Genomic DNA, 19723 nt, shown 5'->3' on the forward strand with positions numbered 1-19723 from the left:
GTTCTGTAGGAACACAAGGTAGGCCCTGGTGTCTGTAGATGTTTCTTTTGCACGTCTGTCAGCATTGCTTTCTCTCGGTCATGTTCACGGTGTCGATATTTTTCGGAAGTGCTCCAAGCGGACCTCTTCCGAAAAATATCGACAGACTAGACCGCCTATGCCAATGCCGGACTACCCGACAAATTCATGATCTGCAGGAGCGCATGGCATCTCACTACCTTTAGATCACTGCGTTCTTCTCTCTCTGATCCTGACTTCTTCTGTTTGAACCTACTTTTCCCCTCTTATTTCGGCTATTTCTTATACAAATTGGGCTCGCTTGAAAACCCATGGACAAAGACAAAGGATGGCCCGAACAACCTCCTGTGAACAAAATCGACACGCACCATCATATAGTGCCTGACTTCTATGCTCGTGCGGTCGAAGAAGCGGGCGGCGATCCCAGTGGCTGGGCCACCCCAAAATGGTCACTCGATTCATCGCGAAGCATAATGCAGAAACTGGGTGTACAAACCTCGATACTATCCATCACGGCCCCGGGTGCATGCATTCTACAAGGTAAAGCTTCACATGAACTTGCTCGCAAACTGAACATGGAGAGCGCTCGGATTCGCGATCAAGAGCCAGAGAAATTTGGTTTCTTCGCCAGTCTCCCGGATATTCTCGATACGCAGGCTGCCCTTGACGAAATACAATACGCTTTGGATGTTCTGAAAGCCGATGGCGTGACCCTTTTCACTCGCTACGGCAAGAAGAACACATATCTTGGACACCCAGATGTCCAGCCTATCTGGGAGGAATTGAACCGTAGGACATGCGTGGTCTTCATCCACCCTACACATCCCGTCGATACTAACACTGTGAACCCTAAAACGCCTCAACCAATAATCGATTATCCTCACGAGACCACCAGAACGGCTTACGACATGCTCACTCAAGGAACGTGTCTCAGATACCCAGCGTGTAAAGTGATCTTGTCTCACGCGGGAGGCACTCTTCCATACCTCATCAGCCGGCCTGCTGGGTTGGTGCGAGGGATGTCGGACGGACAAGCCAAAGATCGTATAGGGGCTACTCATGCTGAGGTGGTGGCCGGTTTCCAAAGCTTCTATTATGACCTTGCGCTTTCGACTTCTCCCGCGGTCTTGAAAATGCTTTTTGAAACCGTTCCACACGACCATATCCTTTATGGTGTAAGATGATCATCACGAAAACCGAACCTTCCGATCAATACTAAGAAAGTAAAGAGCGACTTTCCTTATGCACCGCCACCAGTCTATCCGGCATTTCTAGAAGATCTTGAAGACTCTGCTATGACGCCTGAAATGCGCAACAAAATCAACTTTGGCAACGCTACCAATTTGATCCCAAGGCTGAGCAAACGCTCGGGTATGTGATCATGGCGTCCAAGGGACTCAAAACATCTGAACACAGCTTGTCATAACTGTCGATTTACATGCGCTATTCCTTGGACCAAGATCACAGTAGCTACCAACAAAGAATAATTGGATATGGCAGAATCATAGGCAGGTAAGATATGATAACAGCAGGAGATTATCTCTTATCCAGGGCTATCTTACCTTGACTAGATGAGATGATCGAACATAGGTCACAATTACTTAACCCATAATATAGTATATAGACATCGTCCTGTACCCGCTTGTATAAAGCAGGACAAAGAGCCATGTAAGAACTACAGCTTGTAATTGATATTCAGAAAGCTCTTTTCAAGGCAGACACCAGGACAAGTAGATAGCGATGCGAGAGATGTTTCGGCCGAGACTGACGTCCTATCAGATGGATCTTCGAGTCATCAATGGAGTTGCCGATTTACAAGATTATGGATATGACGTGATGCTTGCCTGCTAACGCAACTATCGTTCCCAAATCGCATAGTCGGGAAAGAACTCTTCATGAATGCGTGTTGCGTACTCCACAATCATTGGGAAACTGCGTACAATAGCCTGAGAGTCAGGTGCTCTAGACAGTGGTCAGTCATCTTGATCCAAGTTTCAGGAGTATAGAGGCCTCACGCCGAGCAAACCAAGGCGCCAACGATGAAACCATACAGGACTGCATCAGCCTCCGAGGGTTCCTGCTTTCCGAACAGCCAGAATACGGCATCGTCACTGACTTTCGCGTTCGTCCTTGCCGCTGTCAGGAGAGTACTGATGTGTTGCCAGATCTGCTGGCGGAAATCTGCAATCTCTCGTGACGTGAAGCGGAGAGTGCCTTGGCCTTGAAGAGTCTGCTTGTTGCTACGATATATCAAAAGCCCCACAACAAGCTGAACAGGATAAGGCAAGGCCGCAAGTACAACAGGACGCATAGCGTAGTAGTTCTCGATCCATTTCTCGTATACCTGTGCCCGTTAGTTCATGTCAACCATACCTCACTGGTGCCGGTAAGCACGTACCTGGTAGAAATACAGCTTATCTTCCAGTAATGCTCGAACAGAATAGTCATGCACCTGATCTAAACGACTCATTTTGGCGTTGCAATCCTCCAGCACACCTTCGTCAACAAGCTGCTTAATGATCAGTTCAGAATCGCCAATTAATTGTACAGGTTGATCAGGGGCCACGAGTTGCACATAGGGTATCTTCCCACGTGGTGCTTTCATAGGAGAGCCGCTGTCAACAGTGTAGGGCACTTTGGCGAACCGCAGACGAGCTTCAAGCTTGGTAACGAAAGGTGACCAGGTATAGTACCCGCTGGCTTCAAAGCCGCGGAACACAGTAATCGAGGTTGAAGACATCTTCGCAGGTACAGTAGATCATTTTCTTATGCTGCAGTACGTAAACAAGCCCATTGCTTATATGATATGTGGTATCTGCGGTGTCCAAAAGCAGGATGCATGTCGGGCCGAGAATCAAAAGCCGTCCGAAAATTGGGTCGGCATGTTCACATGCTTCGATATATATTCGAGAGCACTTAGAGAACAAGATTGCATTTCTAGGATCGGTCCAAACAGAGACGCCCTGGAAATCAATACATATGACTTTCGCAACTAAGGAAGACCATGTGCTTTTCGCTGTGCCGCAATATCCTGCAGTGCTTTCGCAACGCTTTCAAGGTTGCAAGCCAGGCACTGTAGTGAGAATACTTTTCCACCAGCCCTGCATCCTTTTGTAATTCTCGCAAAAGACCTTCGCCTGTGGCAGCTCAGGTGACAAACGAAATGTCAGCGTAGGTACATCGGTCTCCAACCAACCATCCAGTCTTATTGCGACGCGAAGCATCATCGAGGACGCCAATCACACAGTCGATCTCATTCACGTAGCGATCAATTAGGATTGAGCTCCAGATATTGTGGCTCTATTGCTTCGTTGAATTCGAGCAGATTGATTTGATGGGGAATATTAAGTTCTTCTAGTATCATGCGAACCTTCCTAGCAATTTTGTCAGATGTCTAGCGGTCAATGGCAAGGAAGAAGAGAGCGGTTTCTTACCATGGGTTTGGTCCTCCCCAGTGAGCCCAGACGTGAATTGGCTGGATTTCCATGTCGATGTAGGAACAGAAAAGTTGCACCTGTTGAATCCAGATGGCAAATTTTTTATTGTAAAACACACCCTGAATCAAAGTCTTCCGCATACCGAGGATATATATACCATGGTGGGATCTAGGCAGCAACAATGCGGAGGTGCTCGTAATCAGACTGCGTGCCGTAAGCACGGCTTTGGAATCTTTCCAAGTTCCAGCGCTGCAGATAAACAGATGATATGTGCTTGTCTTGGATTGGCTAGTGTAAGATATTTTTGCACAAAATTGTCTGCTATCAGGCCACAGAACCATGTGAGTGTCAATCAACCCGATAAGCTACAGTTTTAGCAGATGGATGGCTCCCATCCTGACAAGATTGTCGCTGATAGTGATTGGCCAGCTAGAAAATTTGATCTGTACGAACATGTGATTGCTGAGCGAAACTCCTTGATGCAAAACCCGGAACGGACGGCCTTTCGCCTGGTGACTCGGCCAGATACACCTTTTCCATACGTAGAATTGTAGCAACGATAGACACAAACGACCTGAGCGACTTCTCCAATTCACTTGAATTCGTTCTGCCAGCGAAATACGATCGAGGGACGGCAGGTGATGTTTACAGGCTGTCAGAAGTTTGTTCCAAGACGCCATGCTGCTGACGACTACATGCGCTCAAGTCTGCTCGTGAATTTTCCCTCTCGCCAAGAAAGCGTTCACTACTGTCGCGAACCGCAGTGCTCATGACAGAGCTTGAAAGGCGAGGCACGTCAGAAACGCTACTATCAACGTAAACTTGATCAAGAACCAATGTGGAGCTTCGCGATCTTGTGGCTCCCAAGCGCTGTAGGTGTACAAGACCAGCCGAGCAAGGATGAATGCAAGTCCAACCTGCGCATAGAGCAAGAGAGACGGGCTGACCAAAGATAGGGGCGTCGACGGGGGCTTATCGCTCATTGTGGCGAGCCTTGGAAATGGCGTTCAGTGGCACGAAACACGAAAAGATGTGCTGGTGGCGCTCTGCTTGCTAAACTGAAAGTGTTCAAGAGGTCGTGCTCTCTGAGTGAGGTCGAGATAAGTGCTAGACCAAGATTGTGCGCAAAGAGGTCCGTCCACTGACGGTCAAAGCTCAAATCAGATACAGATTAAGTTTCTCCACGTTTTGGTCGAGAGCCGAAAGCGGGGATTCACGAGGTCGCCAAGCTATAGGAGGAACTAGCGCCATGGCATATACCAGTAGATGGCAGTGACCACACTGAAAACAGACCTTGCAATGACTTGGCAAGACTCGGCAGCTGAGCGGAGTCCATGGAATATAGTCGCACTCTCCTAGATTGGGCATGCTGACGCGAGATCGAGTTTGCAAGATGCCTCCGATACAACTGATTCTGGAGCTACATACATACAAGATACGGAATGAACATAAGTCGACATGATCCTGAGAAAATCCCATTAAGCGGATCTGCAGGCTCGAAGGGAGGAGGAAGTGGCAAATTTGTGTAGCAAAGGCTGTATATGACCTCCCGCCCATGGATTCAAGGGATCATTTGCCCCTTGCCGGCGGCTGCAGGTACCACCTATTCTGATCTTTGGATGTCGGTCATTCCGTTGAGCCACTGTTCCTGACATGACACTAGCGGAATCCTGAAGGTACCAAACTGATACTGCTCACAATGAACGCCCGGTACCTTGAGACTTGAGACGTCAGGTTCAAACAGGTTTCTTCTTGCACCCAGTTGAGTTTTGCACATTCTCGAAGATCTCGAGACCTTTCTCACGATGGATTCCCGGGACGTTAGACCATGACAGTGATAAAAATCTGATCGAACAACGGGTTACGGTAGCCCTACTTGAGCCGAGACACGGCAACGCACGCGGGAAAGCCTCTAGACTTGCACACAAGCCTTGCCTTATTCGAGTCGGCATAGACTTTGGTCTTCGGCGTGGCGTTCCTGCAGCTCTCAATATAATCAGCTCGAACAATTCCAGCTCGTGATCTAAAGCGGGCGCTCGAGACTATCTTGCACGCCGAACGAGCTGAAAGACTCTCAGCGATTTAGTGCGAATATGGACTATAAAGATATGATGAGCCTGCCCTGAACATCACAAGTGCTGCTTAGCTCTGGGTGTCTCAACAAAATGCTGTCTTACAAGGCGATTGTCGCGTTCCTATCCACATTTTTGTTCATCAAAAATGTTGAATCACTCGCAAGCACGGATACCATCACATGGGGTGGTGACAACAGTCGCTCGGGTTACCAAACGTCAGTACACTGAGCAAGACTCAAATAGAAACACAAGTGTGCTGACAAGATGAACCCAGCAATCATAACATGGACCCTTCCGTTGTCGGAAGCGATGCCTTCGGTCAACTCTGGAGAGCCGCGCTACCAGGCAACTTTCAAGGAATCGGCCCTGAGCAGATCTTCTCTCAGCCTCTCGTCTATACCCTCAGTGATGGCATCCAATACGTTTACATTGCAACTACGCAAAACAATCTATACAAGATCAACGCAAAAACCGGAGATATTGTGGCATCCAGGAACATGCATGTACCCTTCCTGACCGCTGATCTGGACGGCTGTGTTGACATCAATCCTACGGTTGGTGTTACAGCTACTGGTGTTATCGATCCCGACACTGGAATCTGGTACCTTACAGCAAAGACATACTCTGATGCGTATCAAAATGGCGGCTTCTCTAAAGCCAGCCCGCCGGGTCGTCTCAACGGCCGCTACTACTTCCACGCCATCAATACCGCCGACTTGTCTGAGGTGACCGGCTTCCCAAAGATGATCGATGGTTTGCAATTCCGCAACAATCCCAATCGGATGTTCATTGGAGGCAACCAGCACGCTCGCCCTGGTATGCTTCAAGTCGGCGATTTCATCTACACGGGATGGGCTTCGCATTGTGTTAAGTGGAACTTCACTGGCGCCGTGATTGGTTTCCATCGCACCACAGGCGCTGTTGTAGAAGCTTTCGCCATGGAAGGTGGTCCTGAGCCTAACACGATCCCTGGTGGAGGCGTATGGATGTCTGGCGGTGGTCTCGCTTATGACGGCAAAGGCAGCATCTTCCTTGCCAGTGGCAATGGATATGCATCTCAACTCAGCGCCACTGGAAACTCTCTTCCTGGCCGTCAGCCTCCTACCAGTCTGGAAGAAGCCGCTGTTAACTTTGCCATCGGTCCGGATGGCAAGCTTACGCCTGTGGACTTCTTCATGCCATGGGAGAAGACTCAGCTTGATGGTGCAGACAAGGATCTTGGTACGAGTCCGCTTGAACTCTTACCTACTGACGTCTTCAAATGCCCAAACGTTGCGCGCATGGGTGTTGTCACCGGCAAGTCTGGTAAAACCTACTGGCTCAACCTTGACAATCTTGGAGGTTACCAGATGGGACCGAACAAGTTAGATGCTGCGATCCAAGTGACTCAAAACGAAAACTCGGTATACGCTGGCGCAGGAGTCATGCCACTCGGTGGTGGATACATCTATATCAATGTCATTCAGTACCAGACTCACGTTTTCAAGTTCAGCTGCTCGGCCAGTGGTGACCCTCAGTTCACTCTTGTGTCCAACACCCCAGAGAAGAATGCCTACATCCTCGGCGTAGGTCATGGCACCACCACCTCACTTAATGGCCAAGAAGGTACTGGTCTCCTCTGGACCACTGACGTTGAAGGTCTCAATCTGAGGATCTACAATGCTATTCCTCCGTCAGACGGCGGCAATTTGCAGCTTATCAAATCTTTCAACATACCCGGTGTCACCAAGTTCTCACGTCCGGTTTTCGGAAATGGCATCGCTTACGTTGGAACCACCCAAGGCTATCTCTATGCTTTTGGCTCGCCCGTCAACCTTCCTCTCAACTGTTCCTCACCCTACACGTTCCCAAACACAGCTATTGGTAGCGTCTCTGCTCCCATCACCATTACCTGTCGAGCGAGCATTGGTCTTACTGTGAACAGTGTGGCATTGACTGGCAACGCGAACTTCAAAACCGACAACGTGATCACACCTCTTACTCTTGCCGCTGGTCAGACATTCTCTCTGAACGCCACATTCGCTCCCAATTCAGTTGGTCTGCTGTCCAGCGACATCCTGGTCAACACGACAAATAGTGTCGCCAAGTACTCCAGCTCTGTGCCCATCACTTTGAAGGGTATGGCAAACTCCAAAAAGCCGCTATTAGCTATCGCCCCGAATACTGTCTCTTTCAACGTCATCGCTGGCGGGCAAGTTGGCGGTACCAGTCAATCCTCGCTGTTTAGCAACCGCGGAGACTCCTTGTTGACCGTCAGCAATATTACATGGTCTCTTGTTAGCGAGACCGGTCCTTGGATTCAGCCCAACATCAGTGACAACGGCGACGTTCAGGTCGGTTACTTCACCTTCTCCAATCTGCCAACCACAATCAATCCAAACAGTGTTGCCACTGTCGATATCAACTACAATCCTGACGTCACTGGAAATCACGCCGTCTATGTCAAAGTGAACAGTGATGGTGGATCTAGTCTACTTGATGTAGTCGGACGAGCTGGAAGTAACCCATCTGCTCTGATCGAGTTCCAAACTGTCGATGGATCTGGCTGGGTCGCGTATCAGCCTGGTGTACCTTTCACTTTCGGGGATGTTCTGGAAGGCCAGACTCGCAGTCTCAAAATGCGAGTCACAAACAACGGCACAGGGTCGGCAGTACCACTCTCTTTGACCGTCTCGAAGCCCCCGTACGGTGTTTCAGGGATCATCGGAGCTGTCAACACTATCGATCTGGCTGAGGGAACGCTTCTCCAGGCCAATCAAAGTCAGACGGCCACGCTCTACTGCTCTGTTCCAAGATCACAAGTAAACGTTCCAAGCTTCTATGGCAACGCCACTTGGACCATTAATACTGGTGATCCAAACATGGGCAAGCAAATCATTCAGTTCAACTGTAATGCCGTCGCTGAGCAAGTGGGTCCTCTTCTCTCGAATGGCACAGCACAGTACGCGTATGTTGGCTGCTTCAAGGAGAACAACCCCGGACGTCAATTATCGGTCAATCCGCTGACTAGCGTGAACATGACGAACAACGTTTGCATCGCTAAGTGCTCATCCTTGGGTTACCTGTTCGCCGCCACCCAGTATCAGAGAGAGTGTTGGTGTGGACAGGCGCGCCCTCTTCAGATGGATCTAAACTCTGATTGCAACTTCAACTGCGGCGGTAACGAGAATCAGACTTGTGGTGGTAATGGCTATACTAATCCAGGATCACACATGTCACTCTTTGCTGACTCCACCCGCTTCGATGGCAATACCACAACTCTGCAACAGGCTATTGTTCCTTCCTACAACGGTTACAATTATATCGGTTGCTACGCAGAATCTGGCGGTAGAACGATCAATGCCGCAAGCTTGAACACCAATGACATGACTATCGAAAAATGCGGAGCTTTCTGCATTAGCAAAGGTTATTCTTTGTTCGGTGTTGAGTATGCTCAAGAGTGTTATTGCGGTAATACAATCGCCGCCTCTTCGACAGTCACTCTCGATAGCAAATGCAATATGGCATGTAAAGGAAGCAATGCAGAATACTGTGGTGCCGGCTCGTTGATGATGCTATATGGCAAGAATGCTATCTCGTCAAGCTCGTCAAGCCTATCGTCTAGCTCCACAAGCCTTTCAGCTGGGTCTTCGAGCTCTGCGACCACGTCTTTAGCGCCATCGATCGTTACGAGTTCCTCATCTGTCTCTCAAGCTACCACAACGCCGATATCTGCCTTGAGCAACTACACCTACATGGGATGCTACAATGAAACACACGATCGTCGCGCACTTAATGGCAATAGTCGCACTGGATCTTCCAATAGCCTGGAATCTTGCGCGACCTTCTGTTCTGGATATGCTTACTTTGGAGTCGAGTATGGAGCAGAGTGCTATTGCGGCTCTACCATTTACTCTAACTCTATCCGTCAAAGCGATGAGAGCGGCTGCAATATGGTGTGTGCTGCGAACACATCTCAGAAGTGCGGTGGCCCCGATTTTCTGAATGTTTACTACGTCAATGTCACATCGTCGGCAACTACCACGACGAGCAGCAGTCCAAGCATGTCAACTGGACCCACTGTCGTCCAATCTGTTGCTGATTATTCACACATGGGATGCTATACGGAGGCCACCAACGGACGAGCCCTTGCCGGTCTAAGCAAAGCAGGCGCCTCTATCAGTATAGACGCCTGTGCTTCTTATTGCTCCGCATACACTTACTTTGGCGTCGAGTATGGCAGCGAATGTTACTGCGGAAACACCATTCAAGCAGGATCTAGCCCTATCACTGATGGTCGCTGCAAGATGCCTTGCGCTGCAAACTCTTCTCAGATATGCGGTGGACCGAATGGCCTAAACATGTATCAGAAATCCATCAGCTCCTCGACCTCGTCAAGCATTTCAAGCCCGACAAGCACGTCTAGTGCTTCAAGCTCTATCGCTCCAAGTAGCTCCACTGCGACTTCATCTAGCAGCACTAGCACCTCGAGTACTGCATCGTCTTCGGCGTCAGCATCTGCATCGCCCGTAGTTGTCGCTGGAGTTTCGTTCACAGTCGAGCAGGATATCTCGTACTCCGGGACCATCATCAGCAATCTGGCAAGCAAAAGAGCAATTTCTGACCTCAATTCATGCATGACAACGTGCGCTAACAACGCAATTTGTGTTGGCACAGCTTTCGATGGTATTGTCTGCTCGTACTACAGCGCCATCGTTCTAAGCAGCAGAATCACGATGGCTGGAACAACATTTGCCACCGTACAGAACAGATCGCCCATCTCTTCCAGCTCGACTGCAACTTCGCTCACAAGCTCTTCGTCGTCATCGATGCCGTCAGTGTCATCTTCTACCTCTTCGACTCTTTCCTCTCTGACCTCGACTGGCATCTCCACGAGTTCGATCAGCAGTTCAGCGGTCTCTATAACACCAACTGGACCTGTTGCGAAACCAACCGTGGGCAGCTACAGTTATCAAGGGTGTTGGAAGGAAATCGGCGGCCGTGCTTTGCAAGGCAAGTCATTCTCGAACAGTTCCAACAGTCTCGAATTTTGTGCATCATTCTGTGCTGGTTACACCTACTTTGCAACAGAGTACTCTTCTGAATGCTACTGCTCAAACGTGGTCAGCTCGCTTTCTAATCCTGCGACCGATGGACGCTGCAATATGCTATGTTCGGCTGATAAGCTCGAATATTGTGGTGGGCCTAATGGTTTGAGCTTGTACAAGTACAACGCAACCATCCTGTCATCCAGCAGCGCTGTTTCTTCTTCATCGATCCAATCGTCGAGTCAGTCGTCCAGCACAATCTCTTCAAGTACCGCCATGACCTCGAGCTCTACAATGATCAGTTCCTCGAGCAGCGCCGCAGCATCATCGTCCGATGCTGGAACGAGCACTGCCAACTCTCCAAGCTCCAGTGCAAGTAGCTCAAGTGTACCACCGACCACGGCTTCCAGTACGACTGCAAGCGACTCATCAAGCTCAGCTTCAAGCACGTCTAGTGATTCGTCTGCAAGCTCATCGGTGGCTTCGTCATCGCTCGCTTCATCATCTTCGGTTCTTTCATTGAGCACTTCATCTTCAGCTTCGTCATCATCGTCTTCGACTGCTCCTAGTTCAACAACCACCAGCAGCGCATCATCTTCAAGTTCAACAACAACGACAACATCATCATCTTCGACGTCGACTTCACCTACGATCATTCCCACCGTGTCAGGTTATGCTGCTCAAGGATGTTACAGCGAAGCTTCAAGTGGTCGCGCACTTGCAGCCAAGTCCATGACCAACACCACTGGCATGACTCCTGCAATGTGTGCCTCGTTCTGCTCCAGTTATGCCTGGTTCGGTGTCGAATACGGATCAGAATGTTGGTGCGGACCCTACCCCCGAACTGGAAGTGTGCTGCAGTCTGACAACAGCACTTGCAACATGCTCTGCCCCGGCGACAAGACTTTCTACTGTGGCGCAGGCAACAGACTGAACATGTACTACAGCAACAACAGCACCAAATCTTCGACCGATCCGATGAATGTCAACGTCACTGGTAGCTATTCATTCTACTTTTGTTACAAGGATAGTCCTCGCGCGCTGAGTGTGTCTGCATCGAGCGACTCGATGTCTGTCGATGCATGCCAGAAACTTGCCACGGCGGGTGGATACACCTGGTTCGGCACTGAATACGGACGCGAGTGTTGGATGGGAAACTCGTTGGCAGCAGGGACAGCCAACGCCACCGCAAGTGATTGCAACATGGCATGCAGTGGTATGCCAGGACAGCTTTGTGGCGGACCTTCTAGACTCTCACTTTACAGAAAGATCGCCACTTAGTGTTTCTTGTCATCTCGAATCTATGTATCAGTCAGACTGATTGTTCTTATGATTAAATATAGATATATAGGAAACGCCTTTTACATAGCTGTTTAACGATAGAGTTACGTATTCAATTGATCAAAGTAATGGATCAAAGTTCATGCACTAGTTGCTGTTCTCTGTTAACAGTGCCTTTGTCTTGGAAATCATCGTGCATTTCCACAACGTCTGCACATCCATACAGTCGAGTGAACAACAGGGATCAAGCTACTCTGGGATGGTTGCTAAGGTTCACAAGCAATTTCTTCCTTCGACCATATGTGCTGGTTCACGTTCGGGTGCCTCAGAACGAAAGCCTTCGGGAAACAGCTGCTCCAGCTGCGCGCCTAACACAGATAAAGAGACATCACTACGCCTCTCGACAAGGTCGCGTGTCACCAATGTTGTTCATTTGGCGATTTATGCTCTGACTACAAGAAAGGGACTGAAGTGCCGAAGCTAGCCCTAGTGGTACAGAAAAAGAAAAACGAGATTGAAGTGCGAGACGCTATCCCCAGTGATGCGAAATGAGCAAAAACCTGAAGTGCTAAACGCTACCCCCAAAAGTAAACACAACGGACTGAAGTGCAGAACACTACGCTCAGTGATGCTTGCGTGCTTCCTCCGCTTTCATTCCGTCGAGAGATTTCGAGTGAGGCCAGTACTTGCTTGGGTTTCCATATCTCGAAGAGCCGTCACCAAAACCTGCCGCAACATCATCGGAGAGGTTCCACTTTGACAGTCTCTCGATAATTGTGGTGCGCTGATCTTCCCTTTGCTTCTTGCAAGAAAGAAGTGTGATCTCAAAGAACTTCTTGTCTGTCTCTATACATCTGTGGATCCAGTTGGTCAGGCCAGCCCAGTCGTGGCCCTCGACATCTGGCCAAACTCCAGTGCTCGAAGAAGAGCCATCGGTGCCATGCTTGCCGGCGCTCTTCTTAGCCTTGACGCGTCTGGTGTACTCGCGGACGAGCAACTCGGTGTAAGGAAGACATTTGTCCTCAGTGAACAGGGCCCACTATTCTTGCTCGGAGAGAATCGGAGCAGTCGGAGGGTTGAGAGTGTCTCGCTCACGGAACTCGCGTTCAGCCTTGGGGGTCGATTCGGTGTGAGTTTTAGGGGGACCGAACATGGCGAGGGCTCTGCCGTAACTCATGACTGCAGGTCCAGGGTTTGAGCCCATTGCTGACATTGGGTTCCTGCCATTGCCTGCTCTCAGGAATACTGCGAGTCCGACGAGGTCGTCGAGGAGGTAGTCTGGAGTGGCAGGAAACCCAGACCCTTGGTCGATGATTTGGGAGTAGCATATTTCTTCTCGAGCTCGGGATCTGCTGTCTCGAATCCAACACGCTCCTTTCCCAGGCCTTTATCCAAGACCTTATTCATCTCAATTTTGCGAGCGGCGGCGTCCTTCTCAAATGCTTCAGTGAGCATGTGAGGTTCAGTTCCTGACGATTGGTCAATGCAATGGACAAGCTGCGACATTGGCTCTTGCTTACTGGCACAGATGACGAACTTCGTCTGCAACACTCTAAACACCGACGCGGATTTGGGACAAGTAGTCGATCAGAGCATCCCGGCGTGCTTTGGCCTTTTGTGGACGACATCTTGTTACCTATTACACTTGAGAAAACATTGTTCTTTATGCTCCGAGTTGTTTGGCTCTGTCTTGTTCATCTGATTCTCGTATTTTGTCTGCTACACGTGATGCCTACACTGTCTCGGCAAAAGTAGTGACAGGACCAGCACCCGTCACCTCCTCCTCATCATCATCGTCATGAATTGCAAACTTGCTGTGCTCTCTGATCCGCTTTCCAAACTTCCAGAAGCAGAAGGCCACAAGACAGTAAGCTGTAGCAATTCCAGCTAATATGGAGGCCGCTCCATTGTTTCCGACATTCTTGAACATGGCAGTGCCGAACAGAGGCAAAGCACCACTCAACAGAGCCCTCATGATTGCCAATGGCGCGTTCGCTGATGCCGCCCATGAGCCATACGTGTCTGTCAGATAGCCTGACAATACATAATCAAACTCACTGGCGGCAAAGCCAACGACGACGAGAGCAGGCATTGAGACGAACGGTGATACCATCGTCACTGCGGGCGGAATAGTCCAAGCAAAGTACCAACTTGCTACTGCAAGCAAGGGAGCTGCAAGATAGAACCCGAATAATTTATTTTCGGGTGTAGCAGGCGTGCGGTTCTCTTTCTGCCTGTTGGAGATGTGCATGTCGTAAAGTCGAGGTAATAAAGAGAAGATGGGCCCGATAGTGAAGGCCAAGTTAATCAAGCTGCTCTGTCTCGGGTTATAGCCAAAACTATCGGTGTAAACAACATCGATAGCTTCTGCGAAGAGGTATATCGTTGCATATACAATTGAACATACAAGAGAGATGGACGTTATGATGGGTTCTGTGAAGAAAAGTCGAGCAGGACGTGTAAGGCACTCGGATATGAAAGATTTCAACGAGGGCGGGTTCTCTTCGACAAGAGGACGGAAGTTTGGCATCGATCTGCTCTAGTTATCAGCTTCATATTCGGTACCAGGCAACTGGTTTGATCTCACATGTCTTGGTGCTTTTTAGCTACCTTTTCCATATTAGTTTTGAGTATCTGGCTAGCCCTGCTTTCCCTCAAGAACAAAGCCAATGTAGTGATGAAAGCGGAAATTATAGCTGCAACCCAGTAGGTCCACTGCCTAAGATGTGTCAGCGAGAAACTCGGGTTAGGATAAGGTTCGGACTGACCAGCCGGCTGGGGACGTCGCGAGGTAAGTTCCAACGGGTGGTCCTACTCCTAGACTCATAACAGCAAACACAATGTATATACTCAACGCCCATATTCTTGCTCTCGCATCCCACATATCTTCAAGAGACCCACAAGCCACTGTACTGGGGAGAGCGCTGACAAACCCTGAGACGAATCGCCCTACGACGACCCCAACAATATGATTGGGAGCCGCGACCACAATGTTCGAGATAGAGTACAGGGCGCAACCAGTAATGTACGGAGGTCGACATCCAAAGGTTTCGGTGAAGGGAGGGAGAACAAGACTGCCAATAGCCTGGCCGAGCAGATACCTGCAGTCTTCCATGAGTTTTTGAATCTTAGAAGACCGGCCTGACACTTACAAGGTTGTAAAGCAAAAGATTGCTAATGTCTCTGAGATCTTAAATTCTGTCGCAGCGTAACTCGCGGAGGAGGTCTATGACAAGTTACAGTTAGTCTTTTGCAGAAGAAGATGAACATCCGACATCTTACACCAGTGTTGCTGAATACTGTCCTGGTATTGATTCAGTGTGGCTCAAACCCCATGGAAGCAGTATCCACTCACGCTACAAACTCGAAAAGAATCACCAAGAACGAATCATAAAGCTTCCGATTGATATGCCAGTTTCTGGGATGCAGAGTCCCTCCCTCTTTCCAATGGACTAGTCCTTCCGGGGTTACAGCAAGGCCGTACTTGGAGAAGTCGGCATGAACAGCCTCTGGAAGTTTCGGCTCATTGTGGCAGCTCGAGTTGCTATCGTCCTTGGGTTCTTCGTTGTTGAATAATTGCGACAGCGATGGACTGCTGGTCATTGTACCGCAACTCTGTGCGGCGATATCGGATATGAATCTCGTTGGTTACGTAGATCTGGTAGAAGAGCAGGGTTGATCTAGGATTTTCAGGAAGGATGTAAGAGATAAAAAGATGTACTGACTTTTGCGACCTACATTGGTTCGTTCCTGTCGATCACCTACGACAATTTCTTCTTCATGACCTACAACAAAGACCATGATCGCATCTTCAATTCTGTGCAAGCCCCGTAAGGGTTCTAAGCACGAGAAGCTGCGTTTTCCCAATAGAGACAAAGCATGGATAACGTTACATCATCGTTGCTTCTCTGCTCACGTTTCGAAGCAGATCAATCATCACTGCCCTGAAGACGTTGGAAAATGTGATGCGCACATTGGTTGACATTGAAGATTCCAGAGTAAAGCCTTTCCGTTCCTGGAACTTTGTTTACAAGGACGCGCAAATCCTTGTGCCCGAAGGATGGCACCAATCCTCGTTGCCGAAAGTTACTCGGCACTTTTTAAGAGGCAAGGATGAACAAGAAATGTTGATAATCATTCGATATCCTCATGAAAAAAGCCTGAACGAGAGTGCTGATGGAAGATGTGCTCTCACCTTTGAGGTCGCATTTTCATAGATTTGAATGCTTGTATCGAGCGGCGGAGGACATGCGCTGTGATTGCTGCGCCGACCTCGAGGCCTAGGTTATGCAGCTGAAAAGGTAGCCCTGCAAGATGTCAAAATCGTGTCGAAGCATACATTCTGCTCACTTGCGAAGTTGTAGCATTGTATTGCCGTGTCAGCCATCATGTTCTCGAAAGCTTTGAGGTCATCCATGCCGACAGTGTTTTGGTCTCGGTAGGAGAAATATCGTCAAAAGACAATACTGGTGCGAGGACCAATTCTGTTTGCATGTTGAGTAGTGAGATGTCCGTTCGTGTCTTTGCATATTGAGACTAGTGAGACGTCCATTCGTGTCAAATGGAATAGCTGAGTCGGCGCAGCTGAGTAGCGGATTGAAAAAGCACGTTGTTGTGTGAACCTGACATGTTTGGCTGTGTTGCGGTGCCGTCTTTCAGCTCTTCATCAACGGCACAAAGGGAAAGAGCGAATGTCTCAAGACACAATATTTCCAGATGTCGGGAGCGAGTAAAAGCGATCGTTTGGCGGCGCTCACCGGCCGCATCTTCTACCAAAGCAGATTCACGCACTCTTGCAGCGGCTTTTAATCGCAGCGCTGAATAGTGAGATGAAGGCATAAATTAATACAGCAGATTTTTGCAAGAAAAAGACTTTTGCCTCCTATATTCGGTCATGATATACATTTATGTCTGATACAATGTCAAGATATTGACGATATTTTGAAGAATGCAAAATCATCTTTACTCCATGCCGGAGTAGTTGCCACAGTCTTCGCTGGATTGGCGATCGGTGGCCTGACGGTCGCTGCCGTTGCCCTTGAGGAATGGAAGCATCTCGCGCCAGAATGAGTTAGGGGGATCCAAGAAGGTAGCTTCGTAAGCATCGATGGCAGGACGCTCCCAGACAAGGTCGGTGGTCATGGGTCGCTGGAGCTTGGTTCTTCTGAACACCTTCCAGAAGGTGAAGGTGACAGGTGCGAGCAAAACCATAGTGTACTGCAATTCACGCGTCAGCTGAAGAACCCATAGGTTTTTGCAATATATGAGGTCACTTACGTAGATGAAGAAGTTGTCGACGGACCAGGGTGCGAATGAAGTGTAGCCGTAGCAGGTAACAATCATGATCATCCAGGCAAGTCCGATGTAAGCAGAGTAAGGTTGGAACCAACCACAGTAGGGGAGGGTCTTTCTGTCGATGCCCTGGGCCTTCAATGCGCGCCAGAAGAAGATGTAGGTGACAGTCATGACGATATAGTTGATGATACCACCAGCGGTAATCAAGTTAACCAACCAAGTAAGGACCTTGTTTGAGCCGTTAGAAACCTGGAGGAAGGACAAGCAGGGGAACATCATGACGAAGGCGAAACAGTAGATCGGAACACCGTTCTTGGTAGTCTTGCGGAAGAAGGGAGGAGCACGACCTTCAACGGCCATACCGTGGAGAGAGCGGGTAGCGCAGTAGGTGTAGGTGTTACCAGCCGAGAAGATGGAGGTGACAAGCAGTGCGTTGACCAAGTCGGGGAGTCCAGTAATTCCCATCTGCTTCATGGCGATGACATAGGGAGAGGCAGCAGCGGTACCAGCACCAGCCTTGACTCCACTAACAATGTCGACAAGCATGGGGTTCTTGGAGGCGCAAACAATGCCGGCGGCGAGGGCACCACCGATGAAGAAGATTCCGAAACGCCAGTAGACGGTCTTGAATGCGGTCTTGATGTAAGTGCGGGGACGCTTGGCCTCAGCGGAGACCATAGAGATGTACTCTGGGCCAACGACACAGAAAGAGGCGGACCAAAGAGCGGCAAGGAATCCTTCAAATCTACCAAGAGCGGCTTTGGTTCTGAATTCTTGGAAAGCATTGCCATGCTCCCAATTGCGGAATCCATAGGCGTCGTGTTGAGGGTTACCGCCGACCATGGTGACGAATGTGAACGAGAACAGGATGAAAATAAGGATAACTTTTCCGCCTGAGAGCCAGAACTCGGCTTCACCATAGGCTTTGACTGCGAGGCAGTTGAGAAGACTAGAGAAACATGTCAGCTAGAGACTTATGGAGAGCCTGGTAAGGCTCAAGCGCTGGAGGTTGCTTTGGGCGCAAGTCGCAAGGGAGACAATGAAAGGTCACGATATGAAAAGTCGCAAGGGCGGTGGTAAACCGGTCTTTCTTGGGCGCAAGGAAATAGGGTGCAAGGCTTGAGAATAGGTGCAAGGGCATTCTCCGGGAAAGAAGAGGCGCTCGGCAGAAAAGTCGCACGGGAAGAAGGATAGGAAGAAGTCGCAAGGGAGGTAATTGTCGCGTAGGAAAGTCTTACCCATAGAGGACCTGGGAGTCTGTCAGCTTTCAACCACCATTCGAAGACCTGATATCTGCTCACAATGCAAGCAATCGGAATTGACCATGGCGGGATGTTGTCACTCCAGAAACCAAGAACGGTGGTCAATGCGGTAATTTCGAATGGAATAAGCAGAGCTCTGTACGAATGTTAGAAACTGCATCCTTCTGCTTGTTCTCGAGGATATCTTACTCATAAAGGAAGAAGTTCCAGCCAGCCATGAAACTGGGAAGGGGTAAGCGAATTGCTTGGCGTTCCGTGAGGGAGGCTTCATTACCCGAAGGCTTCATCAACGAACTTGCCCGCCAGTCGAATGAATCCTCCTTCCACCGGATAGAGGATCGTCATCTCGGCGATACAGTTATTGACTAAACCAAGGAAGCAGGAGTAAATAGTATAGGCCAAAAAGAGTGATCCAGGACCACCCTTCTCAAGGCCACCGCCGATGGAAACGAACAGAGCTGTACCGATGGAGCCGCCGATAGCAATCAATTGGATTTGTCTGTTACCGAGACGGCGTTGCAGGTGATCAGCATTGTCGTGGATGATACCCTCATCATGAGATTCACGGGCGATAGGGTCTGATGGTGCTTGCGAGACGACATCGCCTGTCTTCTCGTTCTTCTCCCAGAACGGCATGATGGGCGAATGGGTAGGGTATTCTAGAAAAAGTGAAATTTGTTGTATACAAAAACGGACCTGCTGAAAGCACAAAAGAAAGTCGGGCAGGCACGCGATAGTTATATAGAAGACCAGAAGTCAAGAGGCGAACCAGAGACAAATAGTCGACAGGGCCGCTACTGATCCAGGCGCGATCTTGGCCACTTGGGATGCAAGGATTCGGACTCGTAAAAACGCTACTTGATGGGGCGAAGAAACCCACTCAAACCCAATTCTGGGAGAGTTGGTTCGCTAGCTCGGTAGCCTCACCGGGGTGTGTATGTTTTACCGAACCTTGCTAAACCCAAATTGCTTGATGGCAGTTTGCATGAAGGATTCGCTATGTGACGCCGAGGAATTGGCAGTTATCAGTGGTCGGTGATAAGACAAAAGGAAACCCTTACCTCATGGAGATATCAGCCAGATCCAGCCCTTCAACACCTACGGTATTTCATTTTTTGCTATGCCGAAAATGAGTCGTCTCTTCGCCGCAAAAGAGTGGACCACACGCGGCTGGTGAGAATGAAGTCGCTTCAACCAGCGCGCCCTTGAGGAACACGATCTGGCCGCTAAGCCTCGGAAGGGCGCGTACCGTTTCTCACAGTATTTGCGACAATATGAGTGCGGACAGTTGCTGCAACTATCGCACGGTCACCTCCACCCACATCATC

General features: G+C 49.4%; 8 protein-coding genes across 8 annotated transcripts; 4 read left to right on the forward strand and 4 right to left on the reverse strand.

Annotated features, from left to right (window-relative positions):
- Positions 1-329: 329 nt before the first annotated feature.
- M437DRAFT_51826 (2-amino-3-carboxymuconate-6-semialdehyde decarboxylase) lies at positions 330-1397 on the forward strand (the record flags this gene model as incomplete). The annotated part of the gene is made up of 2 exons (XM_041022248.1): positions 330-1193; positions 1248-1397. The coding sequence occupies 2 exons, from the start codon at positions 330-332 to the stop codon at positions 1395-1397; spliced, it is 1014 nt and encodes a 337-aa protein (XP_040878299.1).
- Positions 1398-1874: 477 nt separating this feature from the next.
- Positions 1875-2758, reverse strand: M437DRAFT_76447 (uncharacterized protein; the record flags this gene model as incomplete). The annotated part of the gene is made up of 3 exons (XM_041026624.1): positions 1875-1980; positions 2034-2362; positions 2417-2758. 3 exons carry the CDS (start codon positions 2756-2758, stop codon positions 1875-1877), a joined length of 777 nt encoding a protein of 258 aa, XP_040878300.1.
- Positions 2759-2997: 239 nt separating this feature from the next.
- M437DRAFT_67240 (uncharacterized protein) lies at positions 2998-4009 on the forward strand (the record flags this gene model as incomplete). The annotated part of the gene is made up of 4 exons (XM_041024903.1): positions 2998-3096; positions 3377-3748; positions 3791-3796; positions 3836-4009. The coding sequence occupies 4 exons, from the start codon at positions 2998-3000 to the stop codon at positions 4007-4009; spliced, it is 651 nt and encodes a 216-aa protein (XP_040878301.1).
- Positions 4010-5620: 1611 nt separating this feature from the next.
- On the forward strand, positions 5621-10494 carry M437DRAFT_21227 (WSC domain-containing protein; the record flags this gene model as incomplete). The annotated part of the gene is made up of 3 exons (XM_041019013.1): positions 5621-5745; positions 5805-10038; positions 10276-10494. Coding segments are annotated over 3 exons (4578 nt in total), but the record flags the coding sequence as incomplete, so codon positions are not given.
- Positions 10495-11439: 945 nt separating this feature from the next.
- On the forward strand, positions 11440-11838 carry M437DRAFT_51987 (WSC-domain-containing protein; the record flags this gene model as incomplete). The annotated part of the gene is made up of 1 exon (XM_041022275.1): positions 11440-11838. One exon carries the CDS (start codon positions 11440-11442, stop codon positions 11836-11838), a length of 399 nt encoding a protein of 132 aa, XP_040878303.1.
- A 622-nt stretch (positions 11839-12460) lies between these two features.
- Positions 12461-13051, reverse strand: M437DRAFT_67242 (uncharacterized protein; the record flags this gene model as incomplete). Its single annotated transcript, XM_041024904.1, has 2 exons — positions 12461-12738; positions 12934-13051. The coding sequence occupies 2 exons, from the start codon at positions 13049-13051 to the stop codon at positions 12461-12463; spliced, it is 396 nt and encodes a 131-aa protein (XP_040878304.1).
- Positions 13052-13570: 519 nt separating this feature from the next.
- M437DRAFT_76449 (MFS general substrate transporter) lies at positions 13571-16332 on the reverse strand (the record flags this gene model as incomplete). The annotated part of the gene is made up of 6 exons (XM_041026625.1): positions 13571-14372; positions 14426-14557; positions 14607-14939; positions 14991-15064; positions 15199-15321; positions 16318-16332. The coding sequence occupies 6 exons, from the start codon at positions 16330-16332 to the stop codon at positions 13571-13573; spliced, it is 1479 nt and encodes a 492-aa protein (XP_040878305.1).
- A 468-nt stretch (positions 16333-16800) lies between these two features.
- M437DRAFT_85744 (putative amino acid permease) lies at positions 16801-19031 on the reverse strand (the record flags this gene model as incomplete). The annotated part of the gene is made up of 6 exons (XM_041028337.1): positions 16801-17055; positions 17116-18082; positions 18372-18382; positions 18435-18531; positions 18585-18617; positions 18670-19031. The coding sequence occupies 6 exons, from the start codon at positions 19029-19031 to the stop codon at positions 16801-16803; spliced, it is 1725 nt and encodes a 574-aa protein (XP_040878306.1).
- Positions 19032-19723: the final 692 nt, after the last annotated feature.

Source organism: Aureobasidium melanogenum, assembly GCF_000721775.1.
Source record: "Aureobasidium melanogenum CBS 110374 unplaced genomic scaffold scaffold_15, whole genome shotgun sequence".
Classification (NCBI taxonomy): Eukaryota; Fungi; Ascomycota; class Dothideomycetes; order Dothideales; family Saccotheciaceae; genus Aureobasidium; species Aureobasidium melanogenum.